Source organism: Anolis carolinensis, chromosome 6 (genome assembly GCF_035594765.1).
Source record: "Anolis carolinensis isolate JA03-04 chromosome 6, rAnoCar3.1.pri, whole genome shotgun sequence".
Taxonomy (NCBI): Eukaryota; Metazoa; Chordata; class Lepidosauria; order Squamata; family Dactyloidae; genus Anolis; species Anolis carolinensis.
In genome coordinates, this window is record NC_085846.1 from 95,302,589 (window position 1) to 95,318,785 (window position 16,197).

General features: G+C 39.4%; 2 protein-coding genes across 7 annotated transcripts in view; one reads left to right on the forward strand and one right to left on the reverse strand.

Annotated features, from left to right (window-relative positions):
* The window catches only part of dbf4 (DBF4-CDC7 kinase regulatory subunit), a 14,120-nt gene extending 12,735 nt beyond the window's left edge, over positions 1-1,385 (reverse strand). For 2 of the 5 annotated variants that reach the window (XM_062984475.1, XM_062984473.1), the window contains exons 1-2: positions 1,154-1,366; positions 885-985 (exon numbers count right to left, since the gene is read on the reverse strand). In XM_062984475.1, coding sequence (XP_062840545.1) covers positions 885-930 — 46 coding nt within the window. In that variant the 5' untranslated portion in view covers positions 931-985; positions 1,154-1,366. Of the gene's footprint in view, positions 1-884; positions 986-1,153 lie in introns of all 5 variants that reach the window. The other 3 variants (XM_062984472.1, XM_062984471.1, XM_062984474.1) reach the window with 3 other exon arrangements.
* On the forward strand, positions 1,345-16,088 carry slc25a40 (solute carrier family 25 member 40). Of its 2 annotated transcripts, XM_016994320.2 has the most exons (11): positions 1,345-1,482; positions 4,165-4,285; positions 5,274-5,333; positions 5,688-5,794; positions 6,620-6,687; positions 7,690-7,814; positions 9,533-9,706; positions 10,477-10,586; positions 11,848-11,929; positions 12,544-12,621; positions 15,401-16,088. In XM_016994320.2, exons 2-11 carry the CDS (start codon positions 4,189-4,191, stop codon positions 15,517-15,519), a joined length of 1,020 nt encoding a protein of 339 aa, XP_016849809.1. In that variant the 5' UTR covers positions 1,345-1,482; positions 4,165-4,188; the 3' UTR covers positions 15,520-16,088. The 2 variants fall into 2 exon arrangements, with proteins under 2 accessions (XP_016849809.1, XP_016849811.1); XM_016994322.2 differs by lacking the exon at positions 12,544-12,621.
* The last annotated feature ends 109 nt before the right edge of the window (positions 16,089-16,197 follow it).

Genomic DNA, 16,197 nt, shown 5'->3' on the forward strand with positions numbered 1-16,197 from the left:
CTTTTAAATGCAACTTTAAATGAATTTTTATTGGATTCTATCCATGACACAAATATTGGGTAAAATTGTGTAGAACCTTCAATAGGGCCCTAGGAGGTATATGGGTGATCAAAAATAAGGGTGGAGGAGCAATCCCAGTAAACACTAAAACCATAAAAGGTAAGGAACAGCAATAAAGTGCAATAACTGATAATGAATTGTAAGCGGGCTGTGTATCTGGTGGGATTGCTTACTCAAAAGCGCACCAAAACTGGAAACTCTCACCCTCAGCCCTCAGTCTACACGGCCACATAATCCAGTTCAAAGCAGAGTCTGGATCTTATAGAACTGTGTAAAAGGGCCCCTGGTAAGAAAATAAAGCGCTATAAACCACATTATCCGCTTTGAACTGGGTTATATGACAGTGTGGACTCAGATAACCCATTTCAAAGCAGATATCTGCCTTGATATTCTGGGTTGTATGGCTGTGTGGAAAAGCCCCAAGTTTCCCATCAGATGTGTTTAATAGCTGGGGACCCAGCCATATAACCCAGAATATCAAGGCAGAAAATCCAACAATATCTGATTTGAATTGGGTTATCCAAGTCAGTACTGCCATATATCCCAGTTCAAAGCAGAAAATGTGGGATTTTATTCAGCTGTGTAGAAGGGGGCCTACGCTTCTCTCTCCTCACGCTTTTTCTCTTTGTTCTCATCTTATTTCAACTGCTGCATACTGAGCTTGAAGTGCAAAATAGTTTCCATTCAGTCAAATCCGTAGGAAGGAAGGGAGTCCAGTCACAATGCCATATAATCCAGTTCAATGCGGGTTTGATACAACAGTGTGTGGAAGGGGCCGTTGAATAGCTGAGAGGAAAAGAAGGCGGCCCCACCACAACACTTACAGGGCAACTGTCCTTTGTTGCTGCTTTTCAAACCACTTGCTTTCATTTTTCCTGGGAAGTCACATCTTCTTTTCGGCCCACTTCCCTGTGACGGTTATGACCTGAAAGGAAAATTAAGAGATGCTGCTTACAAAGGGAGCGAGGAATCGACAGACAAAGAGACTTAAATACACTTTGAGGGGGAGGGGTGTCCATTTAAAGGACTCGGCGTCCTTTGCCGCCTCCAAGCCCTGAACCCTCCTAGGCCTCTCCTCCGACCCCGGCCTTACGTTGCCTTCTCCCCGGGGGCAGCGCCTGGTGTGCGGCGCCCGTTCCAACCCCGCGCTTCCCGGCGGCGGTTGGCGTTTGAAAGCGACGTCACCTCAGCCTCATGGCGCCGCCCGCCGCCGCTGCTGCTGCTGCTGCCGAGGGGATTCCGCTCCGCCGTTCGGCCATTCGGCGCCTCGGCTTTCCCGCCTCACTCGGGCTGGGCCTACCAGCAGACTCCGAGGCGGGGCCCGGCGCTCTGGTTGGGCTGCAGTCAGGGCCGAGGAGGAGGAGGAGCTTCGTCCCTCAGAGAGGCCTTCTCGCCCGGGTCCTCTCCCTCTCACCTGCCCAGGTAACCCTCCCAGCCACCTCAATTGGGAAGTGAGTTCATTGGACAGGAGGAATCTCTCTTAGCCAAAATGCTAGGCGCCTGGAGTGTTTGGGACTTCGGAAACACTTGAGACCTTGGGTTATTTGCATATACAGTAGAGTCTCACTTATCCAACACAAACGGGCCGGAAGAATGCTGGATAAGCGAATGTGTTGGATAATAAGGAGGGATTAAGGAAAAGCCTATTAAACATCAAATTAGGTTATGATTTTACAAATTAAGCACCAAAAAATCATGTTATACAACAAATTTGACAGAAAAAGTAGTTTAATACGCAGTAATGCTATGCAGTAATTACTGTATTTATGAATTTAGCACCAAAATATCACGATGTATTGAAAACATTGACTACAAAAATGCGTTGGATAATCCAGAACGCTGGATAAACGAGTGTTGGATAAGTGAGACTCTATTGTATATGTGCATATCTAGCAAGCCTGGGCAAACTTGGGCCCTCCAGGTGTTTTGGACTTCAACTCCCACATTGCCTAACTGCCTTGAAATGAGATCCAGGTCTAAATACTACATTAATTTATTTTTCATAGACACCATACACACAGAGAGAGATGCAGTATATATACTATATATAACCTTGGGGTGAAACCCAAGTGTAAACAATACATTCATAATAATAATTAAAATAATTTTATATATATCCCGTTTTTTTCCCTAAACGGGACCAAAAGCGGCTCACAACATTATATAAAAGACTAGAGTAAAAATAAAGGTAAAGGTTTTGCCCTGACATTAAGTCTAGTCATGTCCAACTCTGGGGGTTGGTGATCATCTCCATTTCTAAGCTGAAGAGTCGGTGTTGTCCATAGACACCTCCAAGGTCATGTGGCCGGTAAGACTGCATGGAGCACCATTACCTTCTACTCACATTTGCATGCTTTTGACCTGCTAGGTTGGCAGAAGCTGGGGCTAACAGCAGGCGCTCAACCCGCTCCCAGATTCGAACCACCAATCTTTCGGTCAGCAAGTTGAGCAGCTCAGCATTTTAACCCGCTGCACCACTGGAGTCATGCAGTGGCTAAAAAGACTAATGGGATTATGACTTGAATATACATAGGAGACTAGTGTCTAGATCAGTGGGACACTAGACTCCTATGTATGCAAGTCAAAGGACCCCAGATGTTTTGGCCTTCAACTCCTAGAAATCCTAACAGCTGGCCCAAACACCACAGGTTGAGAACCACTGATCTAGATCCAGGGAAGTCATGCTGCCCCTCTATTTTGCCTTGGTTGGACCACACCTAGAATACTGTGTCCAGTTCTGGGCACCACAATTAAAGGGAGATGTTGACAAGCTGGAATGTGTCCAGAGGAGGGCATCTAAAATGATCAAGGGTCTGGAGAACAAATCCTATGAGGAGCGGCTTAAAGAGCTGGGCATATTTATCCTGAAGAAGAGAAGGCTGAGAGGAGCCATGATGAGGGCCATGTATAAAGATGTGACGGGAAGTCATAGGGAGGATGGAGCAGGCTTGTTTTCTGCCCTGGAGACTAGGACACAATGGAACAAGGGCTTCAAACTACAAGAAATGAGATTCCACCTGAACATTAGGAAGAACTTCCTAACTGTGAGAGCTATTCAGGAGTGGAACTCTCTGCCTCGGAGTGTGGTGGAGGCTCCTTCTTTGGAGGCTTTTAAGCAGAAGCTAGATGGCCATCTGAGAGGGGTGTTTTCAATGCAGTTTTCTTGCTCCTTAGTAGGGGGATGGCCCACAAATCTCTTCCAATTCTATGATTCTGTGATTCATAGACCCCATACACACAGAGAGAGAGATACATAGCCATATATATGCTATATAGCACCTTGGAGATGAAACCTAAGCGTAAGCAACAATATATTCATTTATCTTGCATAGAAGACACCATATACACCAGGCCTGGGCAAACGTGGACCTACCGGCTCTTAGGAATTGTAAGAGTTGAAAGAGGGGGGGGGGGGGGGTAACCGGGAACAGGGAAATGGTTTTACTCCTTCAGCCCACCCTCCACCACCATACATTGGACTGTTCTCTCTCTAGGGGCCCGTTGTGGTCTCCAGCCTGATAATGGAATCCATATGGAATATTTACATACAGTACAAATGTGCATATATAGCTGTCCTCCAGGTGTTTTGGACTTCAACTCCCACAATTCCTAATAGCCGGTAGGTTTGCCCATGCCTGTTTATATGCTACATACAGAGAGAGAGGGAGAGAGATAAATTTGGAGATGAAACCCAAGTGTAAAGAAAGACTACATTTATTTATCTTTCATAGACACCATACACACACACACACATAAAGGCAGTCCCAGAGTTACAAACATCTGACTTACAAATTTCCCATAGTTAAGTGGGAGAAATGTAGTTTCTGGCTGCCTGTTACTATTAAACTAGACCTAATTAATACTGTACCCCATACTATATTATACCCAAAACTCTGTATTGACTTGATGTTAATATTGAAATACCATAATTGAACACAAAAGCAAATAGAGAGAAACCTAAAAACAGCTTTGTGAATGCAGTATGCAGTTTTTGTTAAATGATAGTCAGTAAACTTTTACTGGTTGCTTGATAATTCCAGTTGCTTGAATTCCAGTTAACGGGATCTACACACACATATATATATATCTAATTTTTTAAATCAGGTTATGTTTTTCAAGGAGTGAATTATGGGTTCTGAAGAGAAAGAAGATGGATTATACAAAATTACAACATCTCAGCAAGCAGTCTGTTCTTGTTGTGGTGCTCTTATTACATCAGTTTTGGGTAAGAAAAAGCAATTAAGGTCACTTAGCACATTGTTAATATGTTAGTGTTATTTTAACAGACATGTTCTAAAAATCAGATAATGATCCTATTATGGGCATGTCCCACTAGGTTCAATAGAGCTTCCTCTCCAACAAATGTGTTTAGGATTGTAGACCGGTAGTCTCAAATAGATATTGAGTCATCACTGGAAGGGTAAGATGGCCACAGAAATCTGAAAATATCACATGAGGCCAGTCTTAAGACAGCAGCCAAAAAAGACAGGTAACGGAAGATACAACAACTGGCAATCACAATGTCCCTTATTAGGAAATAAAATACAAACTGGGAACCAAATAACGCAAACACTGAATTAGCTTGATTTTCTAAACACCAGGAAGTGTGATGAGTAATAATCTGTAGTTCGCAGAGATTTGCAAAATGCCTTTTAATCCATCCCCTGTGGGGATTTTCACTTTGTACATTGTTAATAATGGTGAATCCTCTTTAAGTCAAATGAAAAATAAAAGCCTCTCATGATTCAAGCTTAGAAACAAATAGGTTGGAAACTATATTTGTGCCTTACTCCATTTGTATTCTGATTCCTAGCAAATATAATTGTACTTTCATAATAAATCCAAAGCCTATTACAGTGAGACTCACAGCATTAGAGAAGGACTTTGTAGGCCATCTCTTCTAATCCCCTGCTTAGTATAGGAAATCCAGAATGGAACATACCCAGCAAGCTTAACAACTTTGAGCAAGGGATAGTTTTTCTCCCAAGCTCCGTTAGCAAAATACTTGTACAATCAAGAGCCATCTCAGGTTCCACTGAAATTTATTCCCCTATACTTTAAGTCCATTATATCTAATCTTACCTTCTGGAGCACCAATGAACACATCATTATGTGTGTTATTTTTTTTAATTGTTCTTGAAACCATTAACCACATTTAGAGATATTTAGTGTTTTCCATTTGATGGTTTCTTTTTTTTTTTTTTTTGCCTTAGTGACTCCCCTAGATGTTATCAAAGTTCGGCTGCAAGTCCAGATGAATCCATCTCTCAAAGGTACATCTATAACTGTACATCTGTGGTATGGGAATGGAGGAAGATGCCTGTTTTCCCATGTGTTTTGGTATTATGTGTCAGTGTCAGTGTGAGGGGAGGGATAGGAGCCTTTACTGTACTTGGACCAAAAGGCAGTAGATGTGATGTTGAGTTTATAGCTTTTAAAACCAGTATTAGTAACAATTTATTTGACTTGTTTTGCATTTGTAATATTATTAATTTAGAAGGAAAAGACACAACTTTTTCAGACCTTAAAGTGACAAAAATAGACTAGAAACCACTTCATTCCAGATTTCTTCCACTCATCTTTAACAGAATCACAGATTATTTTTCATCCTTTTTTTTTTTTTGCAGGAAAGTCATTTTTAGATTCTGATGGCTTGACAGATCATGTTTATCTCTATGAAAACGGAAGTGGCAAAACTTGGCAGAGGACAGCTGGCCGTTTTAATGGCATGATGGTAGGGAGAAAAGCATGTCCAATCCAAAGAATTTTGACCCTTAAATCCCAACAAACTATTGCCCAGTTTTTATTTTAAAATGCCATTATGTAGACTCAGAGTAGTTTGTATTTTGTAATAATGAGAACAAAAATTTAAGTCCACTTGAATTTTTAAAAAGTTTACTCTTTTAAAAAGATCAACGCAGAAAGCCACTTCAAATAAATGTGGACTTATGCATAAGGGAATAGGAGCAAGAAGCAAGAGCACAATTAGCTAATAATACATTTTCAACCAACTAAAATTCCACAACAGTTTTGTAATTTCCACCAGCCATTTATTAGGCTAAATTGTACCAGGATGAGAAGAGACAGAGATGTCCAGAAATACAGCCATGTTATGGTCAGGAACATTGCAGTTAAGCCCATTCCCTAAATGGATATTGGATACTAGATTACTGGTAGTCATGTGAGTATCAGATTTAAACTAGCAATGTATTTTACCGAAGGGACAACAATGAGTATCATTTTTTAAAACACTAAGATGATTTATCTTTCATCTCACTATGCTAGTTACTGTGTAATACTTATGACTCATTTAGAAGTCACCTTTAATATTAGAAGGATTTTATTTTAAGGTCTTTTAAAGTATTTGTATATTTTTTGGAAGATGATAGTATCAATCAGTCAATCATTGATTGATTGATTGATAGTATTTTTGTGTGAAATGTTTGTTGCAGAGTAATATTTTGTGCAGTTTTTAAACAATCACTTTTTAGCTTCCAGATCACTGGATGAGATTTATAAGAATGGATAACTGCTTCTGTTTGCATGTTTGGCCTTTCAGGATGCTTTTGTGAAAATTGTTCAAAGAGAGGGAGCGAAATCACTGTGGAGTGGATTGCCTCCATCATTGTAAGTGCATTGATTTCAGGCTATCATTATAAAACCTTTTTATTCAGGCAGGCTTTTAAAGAGGAAGGTGTCTAAGATCTAGTCAGGGGGTGCTGTGGTTTTTAACTGTTTTGATGGATTTTAACTGATTTTTTAATGTTGCTTGTGTTTAATTCTATTTTCATGTTTGCATTTTTGTATATTTTAAATTGTATGTTAATGTTTTTATGTCAAGCCACTTTGAGTCCCCTTTGGGTAGATAAAGCAGGGTATAAATATAATAATAATAATAATAATAATAATAATAATAATAATAATAATAATAATAATAATAATAATGATGACAGTAAGATTGGCTGCAAAGCAAACTGCGGCCTAATTTAAACAAGACACAAGTCAGGAGAAAAACCGGCATCGGATGACACCTGTTCTACTCCCTCTGAAAAATCAGGTTGTTGTATTCTTGTTATCAGCACTACTAGAAAGGAAATTGTGCAAAACAGGGATAGATTAGGCTTCTTATTGCATAAACTATCCTGTTGAATGCCATAACACACTTTTTTTGTGCTAGGAGTGACTTGAGAAACTGCAAGTCGCTTCTGGTGTGAAAGAATTGGCCATCTACAAGGACGTTGCCCAGGGGACACTCAGATTTTTTTTTGATGTTTTTACCATCCGTGTGAGAGGCTTCTCTCATGTCCCTGCATGGGGAGCTAGGGCTGACAGAGGGAGCTCATCTGCATTCTCCCCGGATTCGAACCGGCAACTTTCAGGTCAGCAACCAAACCTTCAAGTTGGCAGTCCTGCCGGCACAAGGCTTTAACCCATTGCACCACCAGGAGCTCCTATAACACACATGTAAATTTCCCATATTCAGATTCACAATCATGAAGTTATTTATGGAGAACGGCATTCTCATTGTCATTGAGCTGAGGCCAACTGGAATAGCTCTGATGTACTGATGTTTTAATCTTTTAATTAATTGGTTGACAACACTATTAAATCCTTCTACTTTTATTTTAGAGCAGTTTCAGTTCCAACAACAGTACTTTATTTTACCTGCTATGATAAACTACGCGATGCTATCATTTCTGAATTAGGAGAAGATAATGGCTATATTTCACTTGCTGCAGGTGGCATAGCTAGATGTGAGTCATAATCTCTAAGATCATGTATTCTATTAAGCATTTTAGCAAAAAATGTATTTTATTTATGTATGTTCATGTTCTGCGTTTCTCCCAGTATGGGACCCGGGTGGCCCCAAGAACTCAACCACCTTGATCAGGCCATATAAGTAATATATTGTGATGTTTTTCCTGCTTCTTATATCTAAACAAATAAAAATTTCACTTGATGAAGGTGGTACTTTTTGGTACCTCTTTTTGGTACTTTAACAATGATTTAGAAATCAACAGAACCTCTGGTGCAAGTGACTACACCAAGCATGGGCAAACTTGGGCCCTCCAGGTGTTTTGGACTACAACTCCCTCAATTCCTAACAGCCTACCAGCTGTGGGAGTTGAAGTCCAAAACACCTGGAGGGCCCAAGTTTGCCCATGCCTGGACTACACCCTCTTTGGTGACTCCAAATGACTTTGGAATTGTTTGGAACTAGACCTGTTAGAAACCAGAGATGAAAAGATGGAAAATTTATCATAGGAAGATAAGGGGTTCACAGAGAGATAAGACATCTCCTTGTCTCATCCGCTACAGAAAAAGGCATTAAATACAGTTATGAAATCCAATCCTCAACTTTGTGCTGCTGTGGTTTGGATAAGCTGCTTTTTCCATAGCTACTTATCTCTTTGAACATTTTGACTGATCGCTTTTGGTTTGTTCAGTTCCAGATTATTGTGTCTTTTCCATGACTTTTCTTTTGGCTGTTCGGTACATTTGGTTTGTAGAGCTTACTTTTCCACACTAAGGAGAGTTTCAGGCAAACCTTATTGCTTTTTTTCCCCTTTGGAGTGAGAGTGGAAATGGAACCAATCCAGATTATGCATTGCCAATACAGAATCCATTATGTCACTGTCAGTGGGAATAAAATGCATGAATATGAAAGATTAATTTTTCTTCATAAATCTAAGATGCATTGGGAATGCACAAAGGAATTCCCTCCCTTTAAAAGATCACAGTTAATACTAATGCTGATATTTATAATATTTATTCTAAATTGCCTTTTGATATCTTGACTTATTATGCATTTAGAACTTTGGGTAAAAACTATCTATATATAACAGGCATGGGCAAACTTTTTTGCCTTCAGGCTGCATTGTGAGCCCGGCCAAGAGGGAAGGCAGGACACGCAGCAACCACCCTGTTCCCCCCCCCCCGATCCTCCTCACCATTGTCCTCCCCCCACTCCATGGGCTGTCCTCTTGGCATAATGCCAGGAGAACAGTGAGACAGGCAGCAACTGGAGGGCTCCCAGCCACTGCGTGCCTTCCTTGAACCATCCTCCTAACATATGGATGGGACCGCTTGCACTTTTACTGGAAGGAGAAGAAGGGCGAGACACACGGTGGCTGAGAGTGCTCCAGAGGGCTCTCAGCTGCTGCATGCCTTCCTCCCTTGTCATTTTGGCATAAGGATGTGGTGAACCACCATGTCCTTATGCCAAGAGGACAGGGAAAATGAGAAGAGCCTGAGGTAAGCACCCAGGCGGCTGCATCCGGCCCCCGAGCCTTAGTTTGCCCATGCCTGATACATAGAGTTAAATCCTGTATTTTATAGTAATTTACTGTATTGGAAAAAAGATTGATGTGGTCAAAAATTGTAAATCTTGTCTCTGTTTATAAGAATTCTGTTTGGGGAAAATGTTCTTTCAACAAATTTATTTAAGCATGGTTTTTTTTGTCAATTGTAGTGTTTTCAGCCACTATAATAAGTCCAGTTGAAATGATTAGAACCACAATGCAGTCTCGGCGATTGAGTTATAAACAATTGAGTGCTTGTGTTAGTAATAATGTGGCTCAAAACGGCTGGCTTTCACTCTGGAAAGGATGGGGACCCACTGTTCTCAGAGATGTGCCATTCTCAGGTATGATATGTTTGAAACCAGTGGAAATGCCTGTTACTTATTTATAGATCATTTATTGCATATTTTCTTTTGATTAACCAAGTTGGAATTTAGAAGAGGAGAATACAAAAACACAGCTTAAGACATTGGTGTGGTCCTTTCCTCTCCTTCATGACATTGAGTGAAGTTCTGAATAAATGTTCAAAATAAATTGCCTAAATCCATTTACCACTCTGAGTGGAGTAGGCCTGTAGAATCAGTTGGGGCAGTCCCCGGGTTACAAACATTCAACTTACAAATGACTCATACTTAAGAATGGGGGGTAAGACAACAGAAAGTGAGAGAAATCTACCCCTAGTAAAGGAAATTAACTCCTGAAAGAATTATCATGGGGAAAGGGTGGGGTGTCTCAACTGAAGCTTTACCTCCAATCCTTGTTTCCACAGCGGGACCGAAAGTGAGGTAAAATCTTGCAGACAGCAAAACAAACACCACAGACGTTCCCTTCCCTATGCTTTCCAAAGCATGCATGTGTGTGTGTGTGTGTGTGTTTGGCTAGAGTTACACTAACAAATGTATACATATTCCAAATTCAAATTAAGAACAAACGTGCATAACCTATCTTGTTTGTAACTTGGGGACTGCCTGTAATTTTATTCCAGAATAAGTGTATCTGCAGCATGATATGTAGCTTTGTGCAAATATCTCTGTAGAAAATGGATTACTTCTCAGTTATTTTATGGTTGTGATTCTCTAACGGTTGATGTGTGATATATAACTTGTACCTCTAGCACTCTATTGGTGTAACTATGAATCCTTCAAGAAGTTATTGTGTAAGAAATCAGGAATACATGAACCAACAATCCTTATCACCTTCTCATCAGGAGCAGCAGCTGGCTCTGTAAGTTCAATTCAGGTTGCTGACAATTAATTTAATAAATGTTACTTTGTGCAGGTGTTTGCTTAAATGTGAATGTAAGATACTGAAAGTTGAAGACGTTTGAGAATATTAAATTTCCACTCCAGATTAACAGTATCTAAATATACTGTTTAAGCATTTAATGATCATTCTGATTGGGTTTATGCATGACTAAATGTCTTTGGGTTACATATTAAGGTGTTTCTCAAAGTGGCACAACTCATATGTTACAGGACCATACCAGGTAACTCCACCCATTACATTGTATGTACCAATAGCTTTGCTCCAAAGTGAAATTGCTTCTTCCAGCAACACTAAGAAGGCTTAGAAGACTCTTTGGGTGAATGTTTAGTCTAGAGCCACTGTGTCTTTAATTTTTGATTAGAATCGTGAAGGGTAGTCATTAGAGACTTCCAGAAGCTAGATTCATCTTCCTAAATATCACAATATGGCACCTGAAACGGATTTTTTGTTCTTCTTAAAGTATTGTTTTAAATTGCTGAACTTTTCAAGATTGAAAATTCCAGTTGTTGGATTCTTGTTGGCATACCCATTTCCACAATTTCACTAGCTCTGTCAGCCTTCAGGTCTTTCTTCCCCTCGCCTCATTTTGGAGGGGTTTGTATAGTTGAACTTTTACCCTTAACTATTCACTGTATCAAACCAAAGCTACCTAACTGGGTGTCCCCAGAGCACAGAAAACAAGGAAATGACCAAAACCCAAACACAAGTGAGCAGTAGAAACCTGGCAGGGACCAAGCCTTGTACCAGCCTATGCTTGTTTCATAGAGCCTGCCAACCAGGCAGGAGTGGAAGGATTCCAGCTATACTCCTCTCCCTTCCCTATTGCTTTACAGAGCCTGCAGTTATACCTAGCACTCACAGGAGAAATGAGAAAAATTTACCTGGTCATTTTAACAATCTACCTCTTCTGTCCCCTACTGATCAACTGAAAGAATAAGCCTTCTGGAACAGTGTGGCTAGTTTCCTAAAATGCATTCTAAAAGAGAAAATTTGTTGCCTAGAAAATTTCTTCCACAGCCAAGCAGAGCACTCAAACCACAGCACCATGCTGGATATTAGATATCGTAATTTTATTGTTAATTAATGTGATTTTAATGGTGTGATGTTATTTTGCCAATGAGCATACCAACACGTTTTATTTACATACTGAAAATTTGGTTGCTAGCTATTTAAATGTGGCTATTGTAACATGTCAAATTTATTTTTCACCTCCTTCTAGATTGCTGCCACATTAACGTTACCTTTTGATGTAGTCAAAACACACAAGCAGACAGAACTTTGGCAATCTGATGTTTTACAGTGTAAGTTCTTTGTAATTCAAAAAGTATTTTTGTTTCAGGACCCATCTGCTATAGTATTCAAGAAGATCTTGCTGAAAATCTAAAGTGGCTCTGTATGAGCTCTTTATTCCAGGGCCAGAGTAGGCATGGGCAAACTTCAGCCAGTTTGCCCATGCTTGCTCTGGCCCTGGAATAAAGAGTTGTATCCTGATGCTCAAACCACTTGCTGCAATATGCTCAATGAAGACTGCCCCTAAATGTTATTTGAAACTCGCAGAATATGGCTGCCTCTATATATTCAGCTAGTTCTGAAGAAATTGCATATTAGCTACTGTCCAGACTGACCTTCTTCAGTCTATGATGTATAGTTGTAGGTGCTCAGAACATGACTGTGTTTCTTGGAATTTCTGCTGATCATCATCATCCATTTACCATCATATCAAAGTGGCATATATACTCGTAAGTAAATTAAATCAGAATGCAATATAAAATGTTCTTGCAGTTGGCTTTGAAAACCCCCTCACCTAAAAATAGTGATTTGCAGCATAACACATAGGTATAGCTAGATATAAGTGTAACTGAAACGTAATTGAATAACCACTTTTTTCACATTTAACATGTTTTCTTTTCCTCAGCATCACAGAAAAGTGCATCAATTTGGGAAATAATGAAGGGAATTGTTGCTAAAAATGGACTTACTGGATTGTTTACTGGTAAATAGATAAAAAATATATGCATATAGATATTATTTCCACATATTATTTTCTCTACTTTGAATTGCTATCCGTGATTTAAAGAAGCCTTTTAAAAGGATTCGCCAATGAGCCCTGGATGGAGCAGAGAAGCAATCAAAATATTTTTGTGACAATTTCAGAAGCAGTAGTTAGGTGATTTTTGTCAGCTTGCCTGTTGACCCATCTTTTTCATTTTTTCCATCCTGTCTCGCCAGCTAATAATATGGCAAGTGACTCCGTGGACTTCCTTAATAGTTCCTTCTTCTTCACCATTTTCTCATGAAGTTCTTCAGTATCTTATCACTTCACTTGTCTTCAGTTGTCTCTTTTATTTTCTCAGGGTGGGCACTACCTTAATCTTTTTACCCTCTATATCAGGCCTGAACAATCTGTGATCCTCCATGTGTTTTGAACTTCAGCTCCCACAATTCCTGACCATTGGACAACCTGGCTAGAACTTCTGATAATCTGAATTTCAAACATCTGGAGGCCACAAGTTGTGCAGGCCTGCCCTATATCTTCATTTGATTTCTTTGTAATGTTGTCAGGTATTGGTAATACTTTGAAGTAAAAAATGTGCCATGACAATGATCAATAGTTGTCCTTAGTAAAATAATCCTAAGGAACCAGCAAAGGGCAACTCAATAGTAAAGCTCAGTTGACTGCACATCAGTAAACCTTTGAACTTTTGTCTAAATGTCATTTAGAAAAATACCTGTTTTGTCAAGTGAGAGTAATTCTAGGGGGGTGGTTGAGGTTCACTGCAGTAGCAGCTAGACAACTGGACTGATTTACAGGAAAAGGATGCTGATCATAAAGTCTGATCTACAAAAACTTCAGCTGAAAGATTGAAGTTCAATAGAAAATGGGAAATTAAATTAGGTATTAGTAACAGATCAGGTGCAAGTGCCAGCATGGTGTGAGCCAGCAGTTTGAGTGTTGAAACAAGGACACTGGGAAACCATGGTTTGAATCCCCACTCAGCCATTGAAACTCACTGTATGATCTTGAGTAAATCATACTCACTGTCTCATGGAAAGGCAAGAGCAAACAGCCTTTGAACAAATTCTGCCCAATGATAGGGTTGTCTTAGGGTTACCATAAGTCAGAAATTACTTGAAGGCAGACGACAGTAATAACAACAACAGAGCAGATAGAAATAGAGTCAGTATACACAGTGCAGACCAGCATAACTATTAAATTCAGCTACTTCTTCAGTTTGCTGTGCTGTCTGTGGGGATCTTTCTTCTTTCCCTCAGGATTTTGACCTACCTAACCATTTATTCATTTATGGCCTCAAACTTTATCCTTCTTGTGGGACAAAAGTTTATCTGCTAGTGGTCATTCTCAGTTTATTTTGTCTTGTTGAAGGACACATCATGTAGAAGAGTTCCATCTGCCTGCAATTTCATATTCAAAGCTCTGCAGAATCAAGTTTCTTATGTTAAATTACAATTGGGAGGAATGTCTTCAGGTAACAGACCAAGTGACATTCTATTCTTCCTCTACATTCGTGGCTAAGCTTGTAACTGTGAAGAAAGTCTGTAAATCATCTATCTCTGCCTCCCAAGTTGGGTCAACACCCATGTCAGACTCTAGCTTAGTACTTGATACCAACTGATAAAACTTCAGCTTTCTCTGCAAGCCACCACTGTTGACTTCTGCTATGCTAGTATAGTCATAGGGAACTGATATTTGTTCCAGTTGCCTTCAGGCAGAAAGTTGGCCTGAGCTATATATGCTCGGCATGAGAACAAGCAATGTGTTTCTCCAATTGATGATTCTGAACCAAAAAAGAGGAATACTTCCAAGAATAAAGTCAAATCCCGATCCAAACCTTGACATATTTCATTCTGCCGCAATACTGTCTTTGGTTTTGCATATTGATTCCACTGGGTTTTTTTTTGCCATTGTACTGATGAGCAGGGATCTGATGGTTTTAATATTGTTAATGACAAATACCAACAATACTACTCTACTGAACTCAGTATTATTACAAACTCATAGCATGATACATCTCACTGTATGGACAGCTTCCACTTTGCAGCATCACTTTCTACAAGAGATCGAAGAAATACCTCGGATTTATTTTTGCATTGCTCTCCACATTGTCACTATGACTGTTCCTCTCCAACCAGTTTGCCTTCCTCCTTTCATAGATCACCTACTATATTCATCTTCTTAGCATGATTTGCATCACTACTGTGAACCACATGACTTCTGTTCTCCACAAGCTGTGTTCTAAGTCACCCATCGGGTTCTTATTGCACCTCCACCAGTGCACCATTTCGCTCAGCCACTTTTGCCTCCTCCACCTTTTTTATCAATTGCCTGTCTGTCCATCACTAGGTCCACTATTATCAAATCCAACATCTATTTCTCTTACAGTTACTTCTCTGGACACTGCAGTAATTAGTTCTAAGTAACATGCATAAGATTCCATTATGTGAACTGTTGTTCAAAGTGTGGACAAGTCTTTAAAGAATATAAATTAATTATATAAAATACTGCTGTAATCTGTGAACAGGCTACTGCTGGAACGGATTGTGTAATTTAGGAGTCTTCAGTAGTGAAATCATTCACCCATTTTATAATGTACACTATCAGATTAAGAACCATAAAAATCCATCTGTATTACATTAGCCACACCACAATTTAAACTTTAAATAATAGCTTTCTGATATATTATTCCAGTTATATAATGTGCACCAATTTTCTTGTACTACTATGTACTTTTAACACGTTTCCTTTTCTTTAGGTATTATTCCAAGGCTGACAAAAATTGCTCCTGCTTGTGCGATAATGATAAGTACATATGAATATGGGAAATCTTTCTTTCGTAAGTTAAATAAAAAGAAGGACACGGAGAACCATTAATGCTGTTTCTGTAGACTGTAAGTGGCAATGATGGCAAGAGGGATGTACCTTGGTCCATACAAGAAAGTTGCATCTGGAAAGTATAAGCTCTCCATGTATCACCCAAACTCTAGCAATGGCATATAGGTAAAAATATCCAGTTCTGTAGGAACAGAGCGCTTAAAAGTTCTGTATTCAAGTAAACAGAACATAAATTGCTTTAGAAAAAACTGGAGAATTTATCTGTTTTTCTGTTGCCATTGTGTTATTCATGGTACTACATATGGTAACAGAACGTAACAGCATATCCACGTGTACTGTGAAAAATACCCATATAGAATTCAGGTACTGTACAACTAAGTGTGTGATAGATTAGTACACATATTGCCTCTGATATATGTGGTTTTATTCAGCCTGCCTGGTGATTCCTAGCACAGGAGTTTGAGTTCTCTTGATAAAACAGAATGTCCAAGCCATGGTTTGACATGTATAACAACTGTTTTCCAGATGCAGATGTTACTTCAGTAATTGTATGAATATTTATTAAGGTAGAAACAAATATGTCAGTAATAAAGCAGTGCTGTTTTTAATACTTTTTTTCTTATTTGAAATCGAATAATATTTGCATTAAACCTATGATGAACATATCTGTCTACAGAAGTCAAAGGGAAAGGGAATAACAGAGGAGTTGCCAAGTCA